Source organism: Staurois parvus, unplaced genomic scaffold, assembly GCF_062004578.1.
Source record: "Staurois parvus isolate SC_StPar_1 unplaced genomic scaffold, SC_StPar_1.0 ptg000155l, whole genome shotgun sequence".
In the NCBI taxonomy this organism is placed as follows: domain Eukaryota; kingdom Metazoa; phylum Chordata; class Amphibia; order Anura; family Ranidae; genus Staurois; species Staurois parvus.
This window is the reverse complement of record NW_028317951.1, coordinates 2,210,336-2,237,539: the sequence shown is the minus strand read 5'-3', so window position 1 is coordinate 2,237,539 and position 27,204 is coordinate 2,210,336. Positions and strand designations below refer to the sequence as shown.

The 27,204-nt window shown below is 40.2% G+C and overlaps 1 protein-coding gene across 2 annotated transcripts in view; it reads right to left on the bottom strand.

Moving 5' to 3' along the window:
• The window catches only part of LOC149463241 (lysosomal amino acid transporter 1 homolog), a 36,673-nt gene extending 14,184 nt beyond the window's left edge, over nucleotides 1-22,489 (bottom strand). Inside the window, exons 1-7 of one of the 2 annotated variants that reach the window (XM_089675409.1) lie at nucleotides 22,083-22,489; nucleotides 19,088-19,217; nucleotides 14,847-14,934; nucleotides 11,470-11,594; nucleotides 10,451-10,546; nucleotides 10,137-10,322; nucleotides 7,920-8,039 (exon numbers count right to left, since the gene is read on the bottom strand). In XM_089675409.1, coding sequence (XP_089531535.1) covers nucleotides 7,938-8,039; nucleotides 10,137-10,322; nucleotides 10,451-10,546; nucleotides 11,470-11,594; nucleotides 14,847-14,934; nucleotides 19,088-19,217; nucleotides 22,083-22,279 — 924 coding nt within the window. In that variant the 5' untranslated portion in view covers nucleotides 22,280-22,489 and the 3' untranslated portion in view covers nucleotides 7,920-7,937. Of the gene's footprint in view, nucleotides 1-624; nucleotides 8,040-10,136; nucleotides 10,323-10,450; nucleotides 10,547-11,469; nucleotides 11,595-14,846; nucleotides 14,935-19,087; nucleotides 19,218-22,082 lie in introns of those variants that run through there. The other variant, XM_089675408.1, reaches the window with a different exon arrangement.
• Nucleotides 22,490-27,204: the final 4,715 nt, after the last annotated feature.

Here is a 27,204-nt window from a genome sequence, read left to right as displayed (position 1 = left end):
CAGGAGGCATTTTGAAGCGGTCATTACCAATAAGGGATTTTGTATGAAGTATTAAATAAATTTCAGTTAGCATGTTCAATACTATTCTCCTGTGTCATTCAATTTTATTACACATAACCTAATTTCTGAACTTATTTGTTTTGGTTTCTTTGTATGTATGGATTGCATGGATTGTTACCAACATGTGGTGAAATTTCATGTCCATAGCACCTTTTATTTACTGAGAAAAATGGTGATGGGTTCAATACCTTTTTTACCTGCTGTATCTGTCAGTTGTATTACAGTGACAGGACACAAGTAATAAAGCACAAGTGAATTCTGCTAATTAAGGGCTGCAATACAGAAGTAATTTATGTCTTTACCAACCTGTTCAGCAAGTAAATTTGACATCTGCACATAAACTAATCTCAGGGTTAGCCCATTATGACATCCGAAACTATGAAGGACTGTAATTACATACACCATTACATTTATTAGGATATACTATAGATAGTTTTTCACAATACACCACAAGCTATTCTGAAAGCTTTAGCAAAGAACTCTCATTCTCAAATTAGGATTTTTCAGACTGAACTAAAACAAAACCACTTCAGAATATAAAAAAAAGACACACACTCCACCAGCTTCAATAGAATCATTTTAATTAAATAGTTTAGCATTGTGGATCCATTTACAAGCAGTTATTGCTAAATACAGTATTCCACACAGTCAAGTTTTAAATTGTCACAAGACTCAGCAGGCCAGTAATTGGTCTGAGTGTCAACAGACACATTGATGAAATCAATAGACAGCTATTGCTGTAAAGCACTTTGCTCTATGAAGTTAACTATGTTCATGTGTTTCAGTGAAGTAGATTACAGGCTTCTCCATGAAGTGTTACATTTGTGCTCAGTTTACCCCACTGAAAGGTGAGCAGAAATTAAAAAAAGGTACTGTCCCTAGAATTGATCCCTGTGTGGCGTATGGAGTGTTCAGAGTTGGCTACAAGAAGACAGCACATGACACAAGGCAACAAGGTGGAAAGTGTTCACCCTGCAGTGAAAAGAAGGGAGCACGGCACAACACATGGAGTACAGATAACACCCCAATATACAGGGTGAGCACAAAAACACTCCTTGATTTCAAGTAGTTATAAAATCATAACTTATTGGGAGTATGCTTACAAATATGGTGACCGCAGATACATTAAAGCGGAATTCCACTCAAAAGTTGAAGCTCTGCTTATTGCATGTGCAGTAGGAAACCGCCTGTGAAGCTGCAAAGGCAGTCTTTCCCTTAGTAAAGATGGTGGCGCCAGCACCCCACAGCCGATTGAAGAATCGGGTTTGGTTGAGGACACTGCTGGATTCCTGGACAGGTTAAGAGCCCTAATGGTAAAAGTCAGCAGCTACATTATTTGTAGCTGCTGACTTAATTTTTGGGTGGGGGGGGCCAGAACTCTTCTAACTCAAAAAAGCACAGTAAGCAAGATCTTACAAACAGGTTTCACCCTTACAAGCTACACTTGGTCCATAAGTTACACCTGCAAGACAATGAAATGCGACTTGAATTTTGCAGGAATCTCCAGGCATGATAACCTGCTGTCAAAGATCATTTTCAGTGATGAGGCAACCTTCCACTTAAGTGGAAAGGTCAACAGGCACAATGTGAAGACACGGGGGAGTTCGAATCTGCAGGTTACCGTGGAAGTTGAGTGTGACTCTCCAAAAATTAAACATGTTCACCTTTAAAAAAATAAATGAATGTGTTTTGTGCTGTATCAGAATGGACTGTGTATGGCCTGTTTATCTTTGAGGGACAAACGGTTACTGGCTCAAGTTACCAACCTATACCACATGAAACTTAGATTTGATGTAACTGTAGCCACCAACGTGAAAGAATATTCCAATACAAGTTACATTCTTTATCTGTTGGAAATCAAGGACTGTTTTTGTGCTCACCCTCTATTATGTCATAAACTCTATTAGAAAGTAGCCACTGAAATAGAGTTTCGGGTTCCATGTAAAGAATATGTAACACATTACCAGTTAGCATGTATGTTACTAACAAATACATAGTAAAAGAAAAAACAAATGACAAGTAACAGACTTGGTCAAAATATGTAGCATTTCATAACTACTAACAGCATGTATAAAAATACAAAAGCATAAATCAGAACATTCTTTAAGAACTAATTGTGTTTAAGTTCTTCAAGTGTACTTGTCACAACAATTTGGAGGGATGAACATTTAAGAGCATACCTAGCCACAAAAAATAGTTTTGCACCTTAGGTCAGTAAACATCCTTGTGATTCGATATGTTGTGCTCTGTGAAATGTTGTTCCAGGTTGGGTAAAAATTTACAAAATTGCTGCTTTTGTTAAATTGGTCATAAATACACTTTAAACCAAGTCTGTCATACAGAAACAGTAAAGGCAAGCCTAGACCCACTAAATGGCTGCCTTTAGAATATGAAGCCAACAAGTGCATTGTCCATATGTTATGCATCCTATTCAGCCTATTTGGCAGTCAGAACATAATATTCAATAAATGTTTATACAAGAAAATAAAATACAAAAATGCCTTAAAAAGCATTGCCATATAGAAAATTAATCATAGCACTAATTTAGAAAAAGTATTTGCATTAATTCAAGTGCTTTCAACATTTTTTTTTTTTTTTTAAGGACACCAACAGAGAAATATTTGAGACAATGCAGTTGATTTGCTAAGGAAAATAGGCTGCTCACTTTGCAATTTACCTTTGTGGTTTTGTGAATAAGATGAAACCGTACTGACTTTCATCATCCAATCGTGGAAAAGAAAAAATCTGTTTTTTTTCCTTGCACATGATTTGGCATGGTTTACAAAGCAAATCTTTAACCACATTCACTAAGCTAAGAAAAGGTTCCCTTGCAATGTGAACAGCCTCTAATCTGCATATCTGTGTCAAGTCAGTGACACATACAAAAATAACAGCCAAGGAACAAGTATTCAGCAAGGTTGGTCACCAATAGACCCCACTATACATTCCCAGTAAAGGTTTCTGTTAAAGTGGAACTGAAGTTCTGCTGTAAAGAAAAAAAACAAACATAGTAGGCAGGCGTTTTATTACAGAAGAGACATGCACAGTCTCTTCTGCAATAAAATGCCCCTTCCTGTCTGTTTGCCATCTCCTCCGCCACTGTAGACTGAGCTGCTGGACCGGTCACGGAGTGCCAGATGACAGCCTCCTGCGCATGTGCAGGAGTGACTACATGCCCAAAGACCAACACTCAGAAGAAGAGACTGGCACTGGACCATTGGACAGGTAAGCAGACTGTAGTTCTGCTTTAAGGACTCCATTCAATTGACCAGTGCCAGTTAGCAAAGCAAAGATGCTTCATGCACAGGTTATTTTGCATGTAAATTTTGAAGTAGCATGTAAATGTGAACTGGCTCAAATCAAAAAGGTTAGTGTACTTATACATAAAAAGAAGCACCCTGCACATTCCCCCCTAGAAGAGTGAGGCACATTATTCACACCTATACACAACATGCATTTGGGTGCCATTCATTCTTAAGGGCATCCCAAATGCACTTAAATTCCGCAATCCAAATAAGTTGGCCCATTTAAAAAAAAAAAAAAAGAAAAAAAAAAAAAAAGTACAGGAGCTACTTTAACGGGTTTTTGGAGCAGAGGGGAGTCCATTCAAGTGAATGGCGTCCCTCACAAAAATAAAACATTTTTTAAAAACACACGATGCTCCTGTGTCACTCAGCTGTGAATGGGCCCTAACTCATCACCATAGGTCAGTAAAACTGTAGCACTACTCTGAGCCAGTAACACTTAATTCTGCTTTCATCTATGTAGGATTTCCTATGGTGTTCGTATCAGACACATTCTATTCCCCTGGTTAATGTCATACTAATGTACATTCTGACTTGGGTCAGTACATTCTCTTCCAAGAAAAATGCCTTCTTAGGGGACACTATAAAAGGTATTCTGAAAATGTATGTAAATCTTTTTGTAGTTCACACATTTATAAGTGCTTTATGAGATATTTTATACTATATTTACTATTTATACATCTTTAAATCCTGCCCCCCACCCAAAAAAAAAAAAAAAATATAGAAGTACTTCCAAGACCTTTAGGAGTTTAATTACTAAAGCTGGAGAGTGCAAAATCAGGCTCACTTCTGCATAGAAACCAATCAAATTCCAGGTTTGTCAAAGCATAATTGATCAAGCTGAGGTTGGAAGCGGATTGGTTCTTATGCAGAAGTGAGCTTGATTTTACACTCTCCAGCTTTAGCTAACAAACCCCCTAGTGTCATAGTAAGCTGGACATCCAGCAGCACCTTTTCACTTGTTGGCTATCTCGATCTTAACTAAATATCCATATGTTTAACAGGCAATTCTTTCTTTGTAACAGATTCTCTTTAAGTGTTCAGATTTATCAAAGACAAAGAAATATGTACCTGTTTGTGACCTGTCCCAGTTTTATAACTCCGGTACAACTATACATCAAACATGGTACAACACCTTGAGAGTTTACATAGGACACAATACCGGGTTTGATAATAGTGAAGGACTTGCGTTTATTTACAAAGAACCATGAGGCAGAAAAAAAACAAACAAACACAAAACAAGAACTTTTAGGCTGGTACCACATGTGTTTTAGCAAATTGCATTACCAATGAAATCAATGGAAATGCATCAAGCTGTATGTTTTGAAACACAGCAATGACTATTTTCATTTATTTAAAATAGAAAACAGATATTGCCATCATGCACAGGTATAGTTTCAGCCATATTTGACATGAGGTGGTCCTAAGCTGCAATTTTAATTTATCCTTTAAAGGCCCTTTAGGACACAGTTTAGACTGTATTAGATAGCCTTACTAATAAAGGTCTCACAAAATAGTCTACACAAGGTAGGCATTACCTTTACATTAAATTCAGTCACTAACCCAGATTCAAAATGCTTTGTTAGAAACTTCTAGACACCACCAGTTGGTAATTGGTGTGCCGTGCCTCAGTATCCCTACATAAAGATGCTATGCAGAAACAGATTTAAAAACAAAAAGGAGCAACGATCAGCATCTGGAAATGGGGCATCTTCCATTCAAACATTCGTTTCTTGGGTCAATTAATGACAGGTTTAGTTTAATCTAACCCCCCCCCCCTTTCAATAGTTATACTATAGTAACAATGAACTCTGGCTATTGCTACAAATAAATTAAACCCTTAAATTTATATATATATATATATATATATATATATATATATATATATATATATTAATTACACTGTGTGATTAGAATATCCCTATACTGAATAATAATTTTTCAATTATCCAAAATAAACCGACATTTACAATCAAGGAAACTCTTCAAATATATTCTAATCACAATCTTTAAGATGACCTAAAATAAGGGGATACTCAACTTAGGCAAGCATTAGGAGCAATAAAATGGCTGTAAAAGCAGCTCCTGCTGCATCCCCCTTCTGGGTCACATAACTTAAAGCATGGGCACCTGTGCACTGGGTGTGATATTTCTGCAGAGTAAGGCTACATTCACACTTGAGCATAGGGCATTTAAGTAAATTATAAAAAGGCTTTTTTGTAGTGATGCACCGATATATCAGCTGCCAAAAATTATTGTCCAAAAATAGAGTTATCAGCGTTCTGCCAATAGAAAAAAAAAAAAAAAAAAAAAAAAAAAAAAGGGAGCCGACAATCCTAACTTTAATGCAAAATTGCATCCTATTGACGTCAATGCAAAAACACCTCTATTTAAAGTTTGCTTATTTTACATACATTTCATTTCCAAATTGTGTGTTACTTTCAATAAAAAGTGTTTTATGTTACTGGATTGTATTATTTAAATTCATGATTTTAAATTATTTAAAAAGTCTGATACAATATAATTGTATACAAAATATATATATATTTTTTTAAATAACTGTCCATTTCAGTTTCGGTTTTCGGCCAAGTACATCCTGAATTTTTGGTTTTGGTCCAGAATTTTCATTTCGGTGCACCACTACTTTATTGTGCTTTTTGAGATGCACAATTCTGTCCTAAGAAGCTCCTGTACAGGATATTGTATTTCTGGCCACACAGACTTAAGAGAAAGCCTTAAAAAACACATGGTTTTCAGGTGCTCCCATTGACGTCTATAGGGCCCAAAATGCCCAAAGCGATTTGTTTAACAGTGAGGTGCCTAAGAACTCAAGATAAAAAACACTCAGGTGTGTATTGGGCCTAAAAGGAAGATACTGCTGATACTGGCACCAACAAAGCGGGTAAAATTAACCCAATATTCGGTTTTCAGTTTCTGACTTGGAACTGGAAATTTGCCCACATTATCCCTCTACTGTCCTTTCCTAATGCCTGCTTCATCAAGCAAAGACAACTTCACTTTAGAGATCAGGCTTGTTTGTCAAGTAAACAGTGTTTCCTTTTGCATATGTGTGAAACAATTCACCTGCTAATCTATAAAAAGAACTGACTGCTATCTACATAGAACAAATGTATGCAAACATAAAAGTGGTTAAGCCTGCTGAAATATGTGTAAGCTGCCACGAAAAATAAAACAGTTCTCAGTCACCCGTTAAAACAGAAAGCATTATAAAAAAAAAAACAAAAAAAAACACCAGATCTATTAGGTTGTTACATAGTAATTACTTGTACAGTGGACCCATACATGTAGATTTATTTATATATATAGTATGTATGTGTGTATATGTGTAAATACAAATAAAAACCCAAGTTATCCTAGTATATGAATATAATAATATATGTTCCACTACTAATAATAAATAAGGAATGTTTGCTATTTTAAAGGGAATGTAACTTAAAGCCTCTTCATAATACCATTCATGGCAATCCATCAGAAAAAACACCCATAATTTGCCAGTTGAAAACTATAATGGTTAGTTATAACTGCATTTCCAAACACATGGACCTTTAGTTACATGGTACAAAAAAAAATCAGTAACTTATTCTAACTGAATATTAGTTTTTAGGGCAAAAGGGCCAAGATAAAGAAACAGTCTCACGGTTTCACTACATATTGCTACATTAAAATGTGGGCCAGTTTTCATTTCTAAAACTGGATAAATTGGCAGGATGAAAATATTCATGTAACTTTAGGGGTGTCTTATATTATTACCACTTGCTTAGTATACCCATTGTACACAAAGATCAAGCTTTGGTATCCAATTCAATGTTAAATGATAGCTTTTTAGTCCTATCTAAAACTGGCTAAACCGGCATTATCTTAATATTCATTTAACTTTAGGTGTGACACACATATCAAGTGTTGGTATTCAATACAACGAGAGTATAACTAATCAGATGCCAATAACCTTATGAAGATTTTAACTTAGAATACTGGAGTGACATTCACTAATATCATTCACCAAAGAAAATCGGCTAGATATTGACAATTTTTCCCCCCAGTGCAAGATTAAGACTGAGTGGTTAGAAATGCATAGTGTGAATGATGCAATTAGTGCAGCTCTGCCCCAGAGAGCTGAAGGCTGTGTAAACAATTACCTAGTGATGGATACCCAACCACTGAAATGATTGGGAATAAGCAATCGTAAGTATGTACCTGCACATTCAACAAAAATAAGAACATCTTGGTCATAATGGATACATTGTGCAAAATTGCATTTATACAACCACAACTGTATACTTCTAAACGTTATTGTTCACATAAATTAAAAATATATACACTGACCCATGTCTTCTATTTAAGGAATCTTGCATATTTACATCCCTGCCAAAATGAAATAAAAAAAATTAATATAACTAAAATATATACATTTTTAAAGATGACACCCCTTTAGTCAAAGGGATTCTGATATGACAGCTGAATAATTATATAAGTTATCTAAAAAGGTTTATTAATACAGGAAACAAATGTAAACAAAAATATAGATGAGGATACACAAGTAGGTGAGAGTCTTCAGGTTTCTTCTTCATCTACAAGCAAAGGTTCTACTTCCAGGGCCAGCAAGTTGGATTGTGTTGTCTTGTGCTTTCGATATACAATGAACTGTGCAGTCATCTGTTTGTTGTTGAGGAAATTACTGCTGTATACATCCACACAAGAAGTTGTGTATTAAAGAACATACACTACAATATGATGAGAGATCTCATTGACCAATAATGATGTGAAAATTGAGGAGGCATTTCACAAAGAATATGTAAATCCAAATTTCACATCGCCGATATGTGCCATGTACTTGTCTGAAGAAGTATTTTGTTCCTGCCAGTCCCTCTGCTTTCCTATTAAATTTGTACCAGAAAAGTCCAGACGGGTGACAGTATGGTTAAAAAAAAAAAAAAAAAAAAAAAAAAAAAAAAAACTAAAAATTGTATTTATTTTTATTTTATTATCCAAAAAAAAATTGTGAAAAAAATAAAAAAAAAAAAACAAACTTACCATGCCTCTTACTAAATACCTTGGGGTGTCTACTTGCCAAAAAGGAGTCATTTGGGGGGAGTACTTAAACTGTCCTGTCAGTTTAGGGCCTCAGGAAATTAGATCAGTGCCATCAGATCAATGCCATCAGTACATCAGGATTGATCAATTTTCTGATATACAGTATATACAACATAGTTTGTAGACTCGCTACGTTTCACATAGACTAAACAATATACACCGATTTTGGTTATTTTTTTTATCAAAGAACTGTGGCAAAATACATTTTAGCCTACATTTATGAAGAAAGATTTGCAAAATTCTACAACAGAAACAAAAAAGGAAAAAAAAATGTTTTTTTCCTTTATTTCCAGTTTTTTTTTCATTTATAGCAAAAAAAAAAAAAAAAAAACCCCAATGTTCAATAAATGCCACCAAATAAAAGTTCGATTGGTCTAAAAAAGAGAAAAGAAAGGTCTTCCAGGTGACTGGAGCAACTCAGAAAATGTTTGGGGAGACCACTTTAAAAAGGGAGGCACCTTTGTTGCCTATATTTAACCAGAGGACATTGATGGCATGTTGCCCTGACCAAATTTAGCAGTGTCAGTTAATTTGACAATAACTGCAAAATTTGAACTTTTTTTTTTTTAGAAAAACACATAAAGGGCTTTTTACGGTTTTCAAAAAAACCTTCAGCTTTGCTGGGAATGTCCCCAAGTACACATTCATAACACCGGCACATTTACCGACACCTCATGGAAATCTCCTGATTACCACTTGCGATTGGGAGCTTTCCAATCACATGATGGCGGTGACAGCCAATTACGGCAGTCACATGACCCTAAACCATGCCTCCAGAAACCCCTTAAAGGGTCAGGAGGTACTTCCGCCAAGGGGTTAAAGAGTGTCTTGTGCCCAGAGGTACAAAATCCAATATCTTCACTCACTGAGACCAATATGGGCATTGTGAACATTACACTCCCCAGATCTCCATGCTCCATGTCTCCAGCTTACTATGCCACTTCCATACTTGCAGTCTGTGGAGAGCAGATGGCTCCAGGAAGTGGTTTACATGCGCTGTAGCTTGTATATATACACACACACACACACAAGCAGTTTTGGTGTACGTGCATTTTAGACGTTTTACATTGCCAATAAATGCAGAATTACACTATTGTAATCTGCCTCCTTGGTTTTTCCCCCTTTACATATACAAACTGGAGGAAAGTTTATGAAAATATGGTCCTGGGGAGCGAATTTGGATAAAGCTGCTGGAGGAAATATATAGTCTTAAAAGCACTAAAGACCCATTTATAGGGGGTCATGGAGATTTGGTGAGTGTGGTGTTCATTATTGTTTAGGAGAGTTGTTGTACTGTAGTATTGCAATCGCCACACCATATTGTCTTTACTTACCTTAGTTGTAATCTACTCATAGGATAGAAGCACAATGGGGGCAACTGTACTTGGTAATAAGACCCATAGCAGGGACTATTGAATTGATTAACAGAAGTTCATAACTTTTAACTGACACTGCTAAATTTAGTATAGGTGGTCATGAAAGTGTTTAAGCACATACTTTATATCCCTAGGAATCAGTGCAGGACACTACAAACTATTACAAGGCAGGTAGAATAATGGCAAAACATACACAATCAGAATGAACTCTTAGCTGATGTAGTGCAGTTATATAGGCAATATACATATTCCACTTACAGTACACATACAAAAAAAAGGATACAAAAAAGTCCAGGACAAGAACACCAAAGCTGCCAATCAGCCAGGGCAAATGATGTATAACATATTGGTTCTTATTGTGTCGAACAGCTGGTAACTTCAAAACAAGACTTAATCCATATGTGAAGTTTCCAAGCATTGCCAATACAAATAGCATATAGGAAGTTCCCTCTGTAGATTTTCTCTGGAACTGTAGAATAAATATAAATAAGAGCCTGTATACCCACATTCCTTAGCAATGTAATAATGACAGTGTCACACAATGCAGAACTCCGTCAGTCATTCTGAGCTAGAGCCTCATAATTTAAAAATACTTACATTTTTATAAAGCTGAGGAAAACGAGAACCCAAATAAAACACTGAAGAAACATATCCACAGATGAATCCAGACATTTCGGTAATGCCAAGTTTTTTCTGTAATGGACCGATTAAAATATTTTAATTAGTCTACAAACAAAAACAGTAGCTTTTCTAATTACAAACCATTTTTTGGAGTTCCTGCCTGATTTTGCCTGGACCAAGATGTCAGTCTGTTGCAGGCAGGAGGAAACCATTTCCTCAGTATTTACCCTCCTCCCCATGCTCAGATAGCAACATTGTAAACTTTGTAGTAAGTCAAAAGTAAGCCTAGTAATGTCAGAAGTAGTACTCAAGTCATAAATACCTGGGTTACACTTACACACTACCATACATGTATTTAACCCCTTCGCACCAGCACCTCCCGGTACTTTAAGGGGTTTCTGACACCGGGAGGCCGGGCGGGGTTTAGGGTCATGTGACCATCATGATTGGCTGTCATGATCGGAAAAGGTCCAAATCGCACGAAGAAATCGGGACCTTTCCATGGGACACTGATACATGTGCTGGGAGCGTGCAGGATGCGTGCTCTCAGCACATTTGTTTACAAACCGTACGCAAATATGCGGCCGCTTGGCGTGAATGGACTAAAGTACACGCCAAAGAAAAATTAAATTAATAATTATTAAAAATCAATACACATTATACACAGTTTTATTTATTTTTTATAAAAACAACCACCTAGAATGTTGTTTTAAACACCCTAACTGCTGATTCATCTGTCAAGGAGAGGAGGGAGAACACATTTACCAACAGTTTCCCTGAAAGATTGTTTTGCTTGCAATAGGTATTCTCTAATAAAGCTTTTCAGGCATTATCAGGACATTTGACAGAACATAGCACCAAAATTCTATAGCAGAAGGTAAATCGGTAAATCTGTAAATTTAAAGAATTATTCCCATCACAGCTTTGATAGTTTTGTTTTAATAAGAAAACACATTTTAACAGTACTTCTCTTAGTCTTTGGGTTAATGATCTACCTGATCTAATTCTAGATCTGTAGTCTTCTCAAAGCTCCTCAGAAGCAACTGACTAGGGAGTATTACAGACAACGTAATAAATAGGAGGACCCAAGCTATGCACATTCCTTTAAGGCTTCCACTACCTGCAAAAAAAAAAATATATATATATAATAATAATATTTGAAACATTTGTAAAAAGGCAACACAAGCTTCCTTCCCCCACCCCAAAAGAAAAAAAAAAAAAAACCACTTCAACATAAATCGCCCCAAAAGGGCAAATGGTTGGTGTTCAGGTTCATGTTTCTTGACCCTGAAGGGACATTAACTTCTTCACTGATGTGCGCTGATGAGGCTGCACTGATGAGAATGCACTGAATCAGGGCATTGATGATCAGCGCCCTGATTATCAGAGTAAATGTCCCCTGTCACAGGAAACTTATCTGCTTTCCTTTCCTCAGTGACAGCACTAAGGAAAAGAAATGCCAATAACCTGCATTTTTTCACGTCATCAGCTGTGATTGGTCACAGCTGATCACATGCTAAAAGAGCCAACGTCATTGGCTCTATACCCTGAACGATGATGCACTGTGCCCAAGGGACACAGCTCACCACGCTATGTGACCCTGGGGCTGTGCATGCATGGGGCAAGAATGAGAGGACCTCATATGATGTCCTCCCAGAACGAGAGTGGCTATCATTGTACAATAGGCCAGGCGGGAACCAGATAATAATAACGAGGAAGTCAGGTAATTGTTTTCCTTATCTGTAGCAATACTACTTCCTAATCAAGGTGCCTTACCGTTTCCTGCATTGTTTTATTCTTAACCACTTCAGTACCAGGCACTTTTACCCCCTTTCTGCCCAGGCCAATTTTCAGCTGTGTCACACTTTGAATGACAATTGAGTAGTCATGCAACACGGTCTCCAAATAATTTTTCCCATTTTGTTCACACAAATAGAGCTTTCTTTTGGTGGTCTTTAATCACCACAGGATTTTTTATTTTTTTGCTAAATAAACGAAAAAAAGATTTAATATATAGTGAAATGCACATATACTAGGCACAAAAAGAAAGCTTTTTAAAACATCCCAGGATTAAGCAGCCAATGTGGATGAAATTTGAAGGGCTTTCAAACAAAACTAGTTGGTTCAATCACGACAAGATCAAATGCTCAGACAAGCGTTTTTTCAAAATTTCCATACAACCGTTCAAGCAAAATTCTACTAGTGTAAGGCAAATTTCAGGAGATGCAAACAGATCAGATAAAGATTCTGCAGGGAAGGCCTCTGTGGTCAAAGTCAGCAATCTAATGTGCTACCTGGCTCATAGAATCCTGCAAGACTGCCAAGAAGGCAGCTACACCCACCACAGCCAAGGTAGACTTTAGCAGAGAGCAAGCATCCAGGTTGTCAGTGTCAGGTACCTCAGGGTGCATGCTGCAAGCAGCGCCAAACAGTGGAGTTGGGTATACAGTCAGGTCCAAAAATATTGGGACATCGACACAATTCTAACATTTTTGGCTCTATATACAACCACAATGGATTTGAAATGAAACGAAAAAGATGTGCTTTTACTGCAGACTGTCAGCTTTAATTTGAGGGTATTTACATCCAAATCAGGTGAACGGTGTAGGAATTACAACAGTTTGCATATGTGCCTCCCACTTGTTAAGGGACCAAAAGTAATGGGACAGAATAATAATCATAAATCAAACTTTCACTTTTTAATACTTGGTTGCAAATCCTTTGCAGTCAATTACAACCTGAAGTCTGGAACGCATAGACATCACCAGACGCTGGGTTTCATCCCTGGTGATGCTCTGCCAGGCCTCTACTGCAACTGTCTTCAGTTCCTGCTTGTTCTTGGGGCATTTTCCCCTCAGTTTTGTCTTCAGCAAGTGAAATGCATGCTCAAATCGGATTCAGGTCAGGTGATTGGCCATTGCATAACATTCCACTTCTTTCCCTTAAAAACTCTTTGGTTGCTTTTGCAGTGTGCTTTGGGTCATTGTCCATCTGCACTGTGAAGCAGCGTCCAATGAGTTCTGAAGCATTTGGCTGAATATGAGCAGATAATATTGCCCGAAACTCTTCACAATTCATCCTGCTGCTTTTGTCAGCAGTCACATCATCAATAAATACAAGAGAACCAGTTCCATTGGCAGCCATACATGCCCACGCCATGACACTACCACCACCATGCTTCACTGATGAGGTGGTATGCTTAGGATCATGAGCAGTTCCTTTCCTTCTCCATACTCTTCTCTTCCCATCACTCTGGTACAAGTTGATCTTGGTCTCATCTGTCCATAGGATGTTGTTCCAGAACTGTGAAGGCTTTTTTAGATGTCGTTTGGCAAACTCTAATCTGGCCTTCCTGTTTTTGAGGCTCACCAATGGTTTACATCTTGTGGTGAACCCTCTGTATTCACTCTGGTGAAGTCTTCTCTTGATTGTTGACTTTGACACACATACACCTACCTCCTGGAGAGTGTTCTTGATCTGGCCAACTGTTGTGAAGGGTGTTTTCTTCACTGGGAAAGAATTCTTCAGTCATCCACCACAGTTGTTTTCCATGGTCTATCGGGTCTTTTGGTGTTGCTGAGCTCACCAGTGCGTTCCTTCTTTTTAAGGATGTTCCAAACAGTTGTTTTGGCCACGCCTAATGTTTTTGCTATCTCTCTGATGGGTTTGTTTTGTTTTTTCAGCCTAATGATGGCTTGCTTCACTGATAGTGACAGCTCTTTGGATCTCATCTTGAGAGTTGACAGCAACAGATTCCAAATGCAAATAGCACACTTGAAATTAACTCTGGACCTTTTATCTGCTCATCCTGCCCAATTGTCCCATTACTTTTGGTCCCTTAACAAGTGGGAGGCACATATGCAAACTGTTGTAATTCCTACACCGTTCACCTGATTTGGATGTAAATACCCTCAAATCAAGGCTGAGAGTCTGCAGTTAAAGCACATTTTATTTGTTTAATTTCAAATCCATTGTGGTGGTGTATAGAGCCAAAAATGTTAGAATTGTGTCGACGTCCCAATATTTATGGACCCGACTGTATAGCACCTGGTACAGTGGGGCTGTTCCCCATATGACTAGCACTGTACACATTACACTGGAAATAGGAACAAACAGAAGAGAGTTCCATGAGTCTTTGCGATCAGGAGGAGGGGTTATTCTGGCCTGACCAAAATTTATTTTTGTTTGCCAGTGTCCAATCCTCTTGTAGGCAGCAGTACAGTCCCTAAACTCCTTGTGCCTCAATGGATGAAAAAGAAAATACATTTTGTTGCTCTTGTAAACTGATAAAGGCTTTGCATAATATGCTGAAAGTGGGTATTTTCATTACAGAATTGACAAACAAGTATGGAAATAGAAATACAAATGCTACCTTTCATGCTTTTGTTCTTTAATTTGTAGTAGGCAAACTGTGAAATCATTATGAGATCCATGTTTACATAAAAAATGGCAGTGACAATCTGTAAAGAATAAAAGATCAAAAATATTATTAAGAAAATGCAGTTAGTCCTTTAACAAAATGCTATATTTTAGCAGTAACAGGTCTCTTGTTTAGATTTGATGGGAACTTGGCTAATGGAAATTAGAATTTGGAAGGTTGGAGTGAACGTAGTTCTGGAAAATGGTTTTCAAAATGCACTTTGCTGTTTTACATTAAAGCAACTGTCACTTAAAACTTGTAATCAAAGAAGAAAGCAAATATTTGCCGCTCTCATTTCCCCAAGTCACTGAATTCTGCTCTGATGAAGAGGAATCGCCTCTCAGAGTCTGTTCCCATGTGTAACATGCTGTATGTCCGACTGCCTTGTTTGGGGACGGTTTCCTTTTATTATACTGTTCTTTCAGTTTAGAGATCCATTTCAAACAAAGATATATGTATATCTTGGGCAGCAGAGACTTTAGAACCAACCTCGCACTGCAAGAAAGATCCAGTTATTCCCCTTGTTTAAAGTGGTTTAAAAGGATCTAATTTTTTTTATTTATTTTAATAAAAACGTGTCATACTTACCTGCTCTGTGCAGTGGTTTTGCACAGAGCAGCCCTGATCCTTTTCTTCTTGGGTCCCCGCCGGCACTCCTGCCTCCTCGCTCTCGAGCCCAGCTCTATGCGTCCATAAGAAAAAAAAGTCACAGCTTGGTCCCACACCCCCTGCTCCCTCCTCATTGGCTCACTGGCTGTGACTGACAGCAGTGGAAGCCAATGGCTCATGCTGCTGTCTCAGGCAATGAGGAGAGGGAGTCCCAGGACAGCCGAGGCCCTCGTGCACATTGCTGGATTGAAAGGTGACTCAGGTAAGTATTAGAAGGGGCTGTGAGGGGAGCAGCACACAGGTTTTTTTTTACCTTCATGCATTCTATGCATGAAGGTAAAAAATCCTTCTGCCTTTACAGCCACTTTAAATGCTACTCTAAATGGAAAACAAATTGAGGAAAAAAAAATTGTTAATATAATTCTTGAAAACTGAAGGAACAGTATAGTTCTATGTCAAAAGGGAATATGTCCCCAAGCAATGCAATCTGACAAAGCATTTTACGAATCATAAAACTGAAAGTTAAAATGTGATTTCACCAGTGCTAATTTTACTTGTTCCTGATTTTGGGTTGTCCAAGAAAAAACAAAAAAAACCCCATATCATTGTACACAGGATGTGTGTTGCATGTCCAGACTTTCTTCCTGCCCTGCTCCTGGGACCCCCCTTCCCAGTATACAGTTATTGTCGGCTTTGATTAATCAAAGCTGAAATCACTTTATACTCAGAGAAGGTGTCGGCACCTACAGCTGTCCAAAAAAAGGTCTGAATCAGTGTTTATAAACACTGCTTAGATGCAAATATAGAATGATAGAAAATAACAAAATTACTTTGTATCATTCATCTGTAGATCAAATGAATGAACTTAGAACTGTTTGTTAGTATTTATACACATTTCCCATTTAAACAAGTGCAAATCTGAAAAAAAGAAAAAGAAAAATGAACTATTTATTATTTGTAAATAACTTTGCAATGCTTTGTATCAGAATCATAATGTTAGTGTAATTTTAAACTGGAAAAATTACAGAATAAAATGCATACATTTTATGTGCAGTAACACTATTTTTAAACTAACACTGCTCAAAAAAATAGAAAAGTGCTTTTTGTGTTTTATTGTCTAATGATCACAAAAAAAAATTGAAAATCATTGTTGCAAGACAATATCATAAAAAAAATCCTTGTTTGTCTCTAAAAACAATATATGTATTACACTGTTATCTTAAGTAATGCTAAAGCTGTTGCCAAATAAACAGGTTCATAGCAGAAATGAAAAAATTGCTTGTCCATAAGGGGGTTAACAGGTGCAACAGGCGAAGTGGTTAAATACTTAAAATTCTAATACAAAAGTTAAGGAACCTGAGGGAGAGCCATGTAAACACCTTGTCATACCAAGTGCCAACAAGGAAAACAAAAATTGGGCAACAGCAGCAAATAAGTAAAAACACATTTTTAGTAAAAATCTAAAGTCCAAACATCCTTATACTGAGCAACCAGCCTGGCTGCTGACATCTTTGGGTGGCTGGCTTCAGGGTCCTAAACGCCAGCCGCTGTCATTGGCCAGACGTGCATGTACATAAGTTCTGGAAAATTCAGCATTGCCAAATTTGTACAGTGAGCTGCGCCTGCGCAGCTCACTATACAGGGGTGGACAGGCAGGTAGGTAGCTTTAATATAGAGGAGACAAAGCATGTCTCTTCTGCATTAAAAGTCCTGCCTGTCTGCCCATTTTATATTTTTTACCTACTTCCACTTTAACTCCTGAACACAATTTTGCAAGTTTGACAAGTGTTAGTAAAACTGTACATATCTTCGCAAACTTCTGTGTGTATCCAGGTGGATTATATTTTGTTTTTTCAGGACAATGTGGACTTTCATTTGGTAGCAAATGTTAACTGCTTCCCGTCCACACTATAGCAGATATACTTTCTCCCTTGAGGGAAAGAAATTCAATACATCTCTCCTTCCATTCAGAAAGAAAGAAAACATAGGGATGGGCTGCACAGTGGCTAATCACTGTTATAGGCAATCAGGTCACTCAGAACCGGTTGTCCCGGGTCCAGACTGTGAGTATGGGACCAAGGGCTGTCAGTGAGAGCCAGGTCTCTGTGCTCTGAGAGTGCTCCCAGCACAAAGACAGATACACATTATGCGTCCCCACGGATAAAGGCCCACTTTCATCAAGCTGTAAATATGTGTATGGTCAGTGGGAAAAGGATTAAAAAGGGGATTGTAAAGTTTTGTGTGCTTATTGGCCAGGGCTAAAAATATTAGTTTTTTTGTTTGTTATTTTAATTTAGACAGATAAATAAAAAAAGATTGCAAATGGATATTGTATAGTATTTTATCCAGCCAGCAGGCAGTTTCATGTTATACTGGATATGCTTAGCTCCTTTGAAGTAAAAGACAGTTTACAGAACTCAATAGCTCAAACTCAAATTTACACACACACACACTAGTGGCTTCTGCCTTATCCAGACAGAGCGAGTCTAAAGGCAAGAGGATTCTCTTTTTTTTCTGATAACCCAGAGTTCTCTTGGAATCCTTTGTATGTATTTAATATTTATTTTCTAAACCAAAGCATGTAGATCTTATTATAACTGATATAAAGCATTCGATTTTGAAAAGTATAAACTTATATAAAAGACAAAATAAAACCCTCAAAATTTGAAGATAATAGATTACCTTTGAAGCCTCACACTAAGCAGGGAAAACTAAACAAACAAAAACACAGTGGGTCTCCCCACACTGAAAGGGGCTAAATGCTTGTTAAAGCTGAACTCCAGGAAACCTTGTTTATGTCGAGGGGATTTTGGAAAAGCAGATTTACTTACCCAATCCACACTGCTAGATTGGTCCCTGCTGCTTCTTCTCCCCAGTATTCTATAGCCCTGCACTGGACCTGAGCATGCCAAGGGACAGTCCACTGCCAGCAGTCAGCCACATTGTGGAGGATCGGGTAAGTAAAAGTGCTTTCACTGTCTCCCTAGATTGAACAAGCAGTTCATTCTATGAATTGCAAGCACAGCCTCGGGAGAATTTTTTAATTTCCTGGAGTTGGGCTTTGGGGGTTGAAGAAAAAGGTGCAATACTTGCCTCACTCACTCCAGAGGGCTCCCTCCATCTGTGTGAACATACCCCCAAAGCCTCTTATTTGGCACTCTATCCAGCAGTTGCACTCTTAACATCACTTATAAATGTAGGACCTAAAGTCTTGCATTGTATGCAAAGACAGAGAGGACTCAACCACAACCTAAAGAGAGAAGAGCATGGGAGCAAGGAATAAAGTTTTACATACAATTACTCTACCTCTAGAGTTAAGCTTTTAACCTTTGCAGTGCTCCAGGGGCACACATTGCAAATGTATTTTTCTTATATTCATCAATCCTGGAGTCCAGCTTTAAGAAAGCAGGGCAATAAAAAAAAAGTGAATGTAATTTGCCCCTGAATGCCTGTTAAATGAGGATGTGTGACTGGGTCTGTATTTTTTTCAGCACATTTGAGTTAGAATTTACACAAGATCCTAATATTTTAATAAGCCAGCATTTCACATTAAGGAAAAAATGCTTTACAGTAAAAATGGTTACCTGTATTGGCAGTTGTCTGGTCAGATAGCAGCCAACAAGGTTGGTAAAGTCCCCACCCAACCAACATAACAGAAACCCTAGGGAAAGTGCCTGGTCAACTTTTCCATTCTTATAGGCAACGTATAGTTGGCTAGAGAAAGAAGAAATAGGATCATTTCATGTGAACAAATGACATAGGAACTTAAAGACAACAGTATTAAGATTGTAAATGCTAAAACATGTCAATGGCAACTTGCTAAAATGTTAAGCTTCCAACCCACATTCAAGTCAATTCAAGGAGCCAGATGAGATACTGGGGTTTATTTACTAAAGCTGGAGATTGCAAAATCAGGCTCACTTTAGTAAATAAACCCCGTTGTGTCTGCTGTTTTAGCTCATGATAGGTCTTGCATCAAAATGTTTAGTTGAACAAAACAGTGAACATTTAAGGCCAATTCACAGGGACTGCTGCAATTCCTGCCTGTGGGAAAACTACCTCCATGCAGCTTCCGTGCGTGAACAGCCAGCCTGGCACAGACAGTCATATACTTCATACAAATGAATTGCCAGGGCTGCCACTATTCACATACTCATACAAGTGGTGACATGCCATTAGAGACTCTGATCATCCCTGGATGCAGACAGTCTGTGTCCAGAGACAGAGGTTTTGGCGGTAGAAATTGTCCAGTGTGTATGCAGCCATAGTACAAAGTACAACTGCATCCAAATACAGAGTTTAACTGTCTCTGAACACTACAAGCCAGCCGCCCGTGTGAATGAGCCCTATGAAGCAGAACTTAACTTATGGTTTCCTAAAACAATTACATACAAGGCATGCTGTGAATGGTAACTGTCACACAGATGCTTGTGCTCTCAGCCAAACTGTCAAATGGCTGTAAAGAATAGAAGGGTTTAGTTCCACTTTAACCACTAAATCAGTAGTTCTTCCCATCTTCTCCCCTGCCCTCTTCAGTATACACTATACTGCTAAAAGTAGTCTCAGTCCATAGGGTTCCATATTGAGTTGGCCCACCCTTTGCAGCTATAACAGCTTCAACGCTTCTGGGAAGGCTGTCCACAAGGTTTAGGAGAGTGTCTATGGGAATGTTTGACCATTCTTCCAGAAGAGCATTTGTGAGGTCAGACACTGATGTCGGATGAGAAGGCCTGGCTCACAGTCTCCGCCCTAATTCATCCCAAAGGTGTTCTATCGGTTTGGGATCAGGAGTCTGTGCAGTCCAGTTAAGTTCCTCCACCCCAAACTCACTCATCCATGTCTTTATGGACCTTGCTTTGTGTACTGGTGCGCACTCATGTTGGAACAGGAAAGGGCCATCCCCAAACTGTTTCCACAAAGTTGGGAGCATGAAATTGTCCAAAGTACTGTCAGGCACTGGGACGCGGCTTCACTCAACCAGGGATTTGAAATCCCTGCGGTTTAATCTCCTATTTGGACCTCTCAGCATACGAACAAGAGACATTCTAGCCTGTCCTGTCTGTGCTGGAAAGAGAGGAGAGAAAGCAGCAGGGATTTCAAATCCCCAGACTGGTGAAGCGGCATCCTGGTGCCTGACAGTAAGGGATCGTAGGAACTGGTACAGCGGGACTGAGGGGGTCCAGTGTACGGTCACCTTGTAGATTTTCTGCAGAGGTGAACTTACACTTTCAATGTGTCATCCCAGCCCACCCACAAAGCTTTCTTTCTTCTTCTTGCTTGACATGCAGTGTGTTTTTTTAGCAGGCTCCTAGATTCATTGCAAATTTGTCAAGCCCTGGTATAGTGCGAGGTCACCTTAAGGCAGTGTTTCTCAACTCCAGTCCTCATGGACCCCCAACAGGTCATGTTTTCATGATTTCCCTCAGATGAAACAGCTGTGGTAATTACTAAGGCAGTGAAACTGATCAAATCACCTGTGCAAAATAATGGAAATCCTGAAAACATGACCTGTTGGGGGTCCATGAGGACTGGAGTTGAGAAACACTGCCTTAAGGCTACTTTCACACTGATCCACCTCAAAAACACATAGGCGTTTTTACTGCGTTTTTTCAAAGGATACATGACTTAAAACTGCACCAAAACCGTTTCTCAGAGGTGTTTTTCAGGTGTTTTCCATCGGAAGAGGCCTTTTTGGGGCGTTTTTTTTTTTTTTAACTCCCCAAACATGCCCCAAAGAAGATTTTACACCGCACTGCAAGTGCATCGTCTCAGTGTAAAAACCTACATAGATATACATTCACATAAATAGGGAAACTCTTTTCTTCAGCTTTTCAGGTGCTTTTTTTAAAGCAAAAACACCTGAAAAACTCAATGTGAAAGTAGCCTAACTGGGGTATTCTCCTCACTTTGGGAGATTTCCTCTAACTTCCTATTCTTTCTGGAATAAGAAGTGAAGGGAAAATTCCCCTAAAAAAGGTACATAGACTGCAAAATAATAGAACAGTTCATTAAAACAAAAACAAACACAGGAGGGGATATGCATGCACTTTAAAGCCTCTTGCACACTCCAGCTTGAATTAGTACAGCATTTGTTTTACTGAGGTAAAATGTGCGCCTCTTTACACACCGGCGTGTAAACAAGCGCCATGTATTCTTTAGAAAAAATAAAAATCTGCATTTTTGGTCTGCCATTTTGGTTTGTGCATTTGCATAAAAATATTACTGAATTTTCCCTAATATATTGTGCACACAAAAACCCACAAATATGCACATAAATACAGACAAAAGTCTGAAATTACATCCCAAAAAAGCAGATTCTCAAACACCAGTACTGTGTACAACTGGCCTTGATCCACTATTCCCAATGGTGTTTGCATTGTAAACACATCCATTCCTGGTATACCAGGAGAACTCCGCTACCAAGCAGTCACCACAACAGATAAAACAGGGGTCACTTCTGGATGAAGAGCCCCCATAAGGGAGGACATGCTCAGTCTCTCCCTCTGCTGGTAGTTGTAGTCCCCCTCAAAGACCCAGCTCCGCACACAGAGGATAGTTACGGTAATGGGAGATAATTACGGTAATGCGGCGAAGAGGAAGCAGACGATGGACACCAGTCCGATGATGACACTCCAGTACTCCCAGCTGTTCTCCACACACTGCTCCAGCAGCTGCCAGATCCAATCGCTGCCATCGGGGCACAGCAGCCGCTTCGCCTCAGCCTGAGACACGTTCACCGCACTGAGCAGAGGACGTCGGGGCCCCCCGTCCGCCATCACACCACCGCCTCCTCCTCGGACTGAAGGGCCACCGGTCTCCCGCTCAGGACCACAGGGCCCCACATTCAGCGGGCACAGCAGCCTGCGAACTGCTACCCTCCGCTGTCTCCCTCAGCGACACCTGGCGACCGGATAATGCTCCTCTCATTGGCTGACGCTGGAGAAATCCCCGCCCTTTTCCCGAGTTCGGTCCATGCCCCAAGCAGTAACGTGTCCCTGTGTACGTCACACGGAGTAAACACGGGATGGGGAGGCGCGGGATCATGTGGGAGCTCCACCTCCTACGGCCATACTGTAGATCTACAGTGCTCAGAAAAATGAAAGGAACACTTCTTCAAACACATCAGATCTCAATGGGGAAAATATCATGCTGGATATCTATACTGATATGGACTGGGTAATGTGTTAGGAATGTAAGGATGCCCCATCGTTTGATGGAAAGGAAAATTATCAACCTACAGAGGACTGAATTCAAAGACACCAAGGAAATAAAGTGAAAAAGTGATACAGCAGGCTAGTCCATTTTCCTGAAATTTCATTGCAGCAACTCAAAATTGTACTCAGTAGTTTGCATGGCCCCCATGTGCTTGTATGCATGCCTGACAACGTCAGGGCATTCTCCTGATGAGACAACGGATGGTGTCCTGGGTATAGCGGCAAGATGAGTCCCCCCATGAAGATGTGTCTCCCTGACACATCTGCGCTTGTCACGGTTTCAGAGACGATCAAGCGATCACAGAGCTATTGCATCTGACCTCTCTCCTTTCCATGATGCTTCTATCCATCTTGCGGGAGCGTCAGCTATTGATCCAGCGGTGTGTGTACTCAGCGGTGCAGCCTAAAAGGGGTTAACTGTGGCAGTTCTGTGCTATGGATGGTGATCGGCGATCGGCTACTTCTGCAGAAAACCGTGACATGCGCAGATGCGTCAGGGAGACACATCTTAATGGGGGGACTCATCTTGCCCCTACACCTGCATACTCTCGCCACATGAAGCCGGGCATTGTTGTGCACCAGGAGGAACCCAGGACCCACTGTACCAGTGTAGGATCTGACAATGGGTCCAAGGATTTCATCCCAATACCTAATGGCAGTCAGGGTGCCATTGTCTAGCCTGTAGAGGTCTGTGCGTCCCTCCATAGATATGCCTCCCCAGACCATCATTGACCCACCACCAAAAATGGTCATGCTGAACAATGTTACAGGCAGCATAACATTCTCCACGGCTTCTCCAGATCCTTTCACGTCTATCACATGTGCTCAGGGTGAACCTGCTCTCATCTGTGAAAAGCACAAGGTGCCAGTGGTGGACCTGCCAATTCTGGTGTTCAATGGCAAATGCCAGTCGAGCTCTATGGTGCCGAGCAGTAAGTACAGGCCCACTAGAGGATGTCAGGCCCTCAGGCCACCCTCATGAAGTTTGTTTCTAATTGGTCAGAGACATTCACACCAGTGGCCTGCTGGAGGACATTTTGTAGGGCTTTGGCAGTGCTCATCCTGTTCCTCCTTGCCCAAAGGAGCAGATACTGATCCTGCTGATGGGTTAACCCATCTGATTCGATTGGCATTCGCCAGACAATTCATGTAGCAGTTACTGCCTGGAATCCATCTGTCCTTAGCTCCGGCATTGGCTGAGCTGAGAATCCTTCGTCCCCTCCTGAATTCTCCTTGGGATGTATATCATCATTTGCCTAGGCATGGAAACCAGGAAGTAAATGAAGGAATGCAAAAAACATGTTAAAACAAGTAAATATGATATACTTTTCTATCCATTCACTAAAGCTAGCAGCATAAGGATTATCAATAGTCCATGTCAGTTGAGAGAGTGAAGTTCCGCTCTACGTTCTCCAAAAAAAAAAGGTTCCAAGCCAAAAGCTGTACCAGATGAAAAGCATTTGTGCTCTACTATCCATGCCCTCAGTTAGCTCAGAGGAGCTCATATGCAGCCCTCTTGCAGCATCCTCCTTACATAGACACACAGCTTACACACTTGCAGAAGAGCGGCACTCTGAATTCCTAGAAAGCACCTGTACAACGGTCACGGTAAGCTGTGCGGTCTCCTGACACGGCCTTAGTAACCAATGACATCATCAGTTGGCAGGATGCAGGTGGGCAGCCCACACAACACACAGTACCTGTGCAGCTTAAATGGTGGCTTAAAAAGGCAACAGACCAGCAGCGCTGTTAAAAAAAAAAAGGCTGAGATTGCAGGGGAAAATGATTACTCTACAATTGTCTTTCTTAGTTGGGGCAGTTTTTTTACACTTTTACCGCAGCACCCCTGAGGACTCTTGGCAGTATTGCAGGTTGACGCAGCACCCCACAGCACTTTACATTATAAAGCAAGCCATAGATGGTGCAATTCTCTTTCCTGCAATCGGGTTGCAGGGAAGAAAATTGCTCAATTGCCTCATCAATACAGTCAGTGTTGATGGAGGAATTCCTCCCACAGCACTATTGTGTTCTGCCAGTGGGGAGCCTTCTTTGCAAACAGAACAAAATGATCACTGATGGCTCCCGTTGCTGCCTCCCTGTCCAGAGAGGATAGAAAGCCATCAGAGTCGCTGCATTCCCATAGAATACATAACTGTAGCTGCTGACTTTTAAAGTACAGCCACTTACCTGTCCCTCGGTCCAGCGGTGTCCTCACCACCGCTGGTTTCACTGACCATCTTCTCTCCCTGGCGCTGGCATCTTTAGTGTGGGCACCCGGCTGTGACAGTTTGCGGCCTAACAGCCGGGTGCCCATATGCGCAGGAAGCGCTGCGCTTTGTGAATGGCCCCATAGTTCTGGAACCTGTCACATGTCCCAGAAGACTACGGGGAGGGCAACTTCCAAATGCCTAGGTGATCGCAGCGGAAGTGGGAGCAGGTACCTGTCAAATTCGGGTAGCCGCCCCCCAAAGGTGCCAAATCTTAATGGGGAGTGGGGGACAAAGCATTACAGCGGAACGTCCCCTTTAGGTGGAGCTCCGCTTTAAGGTTAAAAACTTTCTTCCCTTAGAACCACTTTAAACGTGAGGGAATCACTGGTTGTCACCAGAACTAGTGTCCCCAATGGAAGATATCCCCTCTAGTCCTGTTCTGGGAACAACCCATAATTTGGGATTTTCTTTTACTTTCAGTGATTCTTTATGACGGGGTCACAGAAAGGAATAAAAACCTGGCTGGTGTGAGACAGAGAGGGTAAAAAGAGCATTGTAAGGTCTAAAGAGTAGTAGTCACATTGGAAAGGGAAAAACGACAGGGAAATAAAGGGTCACTTGCAGTCAGTCAGGCGCAATGTTTGCAGACACTCTCTTGTTTGTGCCCTAAAGTGCCAGGAAACTTATAATAAAAATTGCTACTTTTGTAAAAAAAAATGACTTTGTTAGAGTATTTCCCCCTTAGACGCTGCACCACCTATATAGGACTATGGGGTGGAGTGTGTTTGTCAATGATTCAAATAGGAACTGATGAAGGACAGGTGTGTGCAGGAGCAAACTTTACACAAAAGACAAGCCAAGGCCATAAAGATAACATCAGCTATCTCTGATCAAACAAAACAGGAAAGTAATTCATCTCTATAAAGCTAGGTACACACTGGCTGAAATTAGGCAGTTCAGCCGACTAGCTCAGTGTACAGCTGTCTCTGGAAAATCAGCACCTGACCAGTGCTCGCAGCCAATAGCTGCAAGTGCTAACAAAGATTTAAAGTAGAATTCTACACTTTATCATTATACCTAAGCAGTTCAGTGGCTTGAACAACAAAACAAAATGACTCGATTCCCCCATCCTCACACTTGAGGTGTATGGGGGAATCATCCTTCTGAGCTATTGTATTTTGACAGTGGGAAGTCTTCCCGGCTATCAATACACTGATCAGCACTGCAGGCTAAAGCCTGCAGGATGATTGTACTGAAGTTGATTGATAGATTGACTTCTGTACAACTACCCTGCCCATATATTGATCAAAATTTGTCCAGTCCCTGCTGAACCGACTGAATTTGATCCATGTATGGTCAGCTTAACTATGCTTAACAATGCTCCATTCACCCTCCAAACACCTATACTAACTACCCTGTGGAAGAGAGATCTGTATAATGACCTATCTTCAGGCTGGACCTGTCACATGGTCTCCCCTGTGTCAGGCACTGGCGGCTGCAGGGAAGAGGAGGGAGTGACAACAATGGATAGGCCATAGTAAGCCTATGAGTGATGTCACCACTTCCAGGCATTGTCAGGCGTTGTTGAGCACTCTCTCTTCTTCCCTGTAGCCAGCACTGGCTAACACGGGAGACCAGAGCAGCCTGACAATAGGTAAGTATATGCATTTTTTTACACAGGTTAGTATTAATGTTGGGACGGGGGGGGGGGGGGTAGTGGTTTTAAAGCGGTAGTAAAGTCTGATTCTTCATCTTGAAAATGCAGGCTTAGGTCATAATGTACTAGTATTCACTACATACTAGCACATTATATGACAGACATACCTGCTGACAGAGCCCTCCTGCGCTGTGCTGACACGGGTTTCCCTGGTCTCCAGCAGCTTCCATGTTCGACCGGTCTTCCTTCCAGGATCCCTATCTTCCTCCGTTTGAATGGACGGACCACAGAGTTACATCTGCACAGCATGCAGAGTGGGCCGTTAATGTGCTCTGAGCTGTACATGTGCCCACATTACCCGGTGACAGCGGATTTCAATTCCCCAGAGTTTACTACACCTTTGGGTATTGTTAGGCCGGCCATACATGGATCGAAATTCAGCCGGTTCAGCAGGGACAAATTTCTATCCATGTATGAGCAGGGTGGTTGTGTAGAAGTCAATCTACCAATCAACGCCTGTACAACCACCCTGCTGGACTTTTGAAGCTAGTGAAAGCTTTTGAAGTTAGTAAAAGCTTAACATTCTACTTTAAGCAAAATGTATTTAATGTATTTATTTA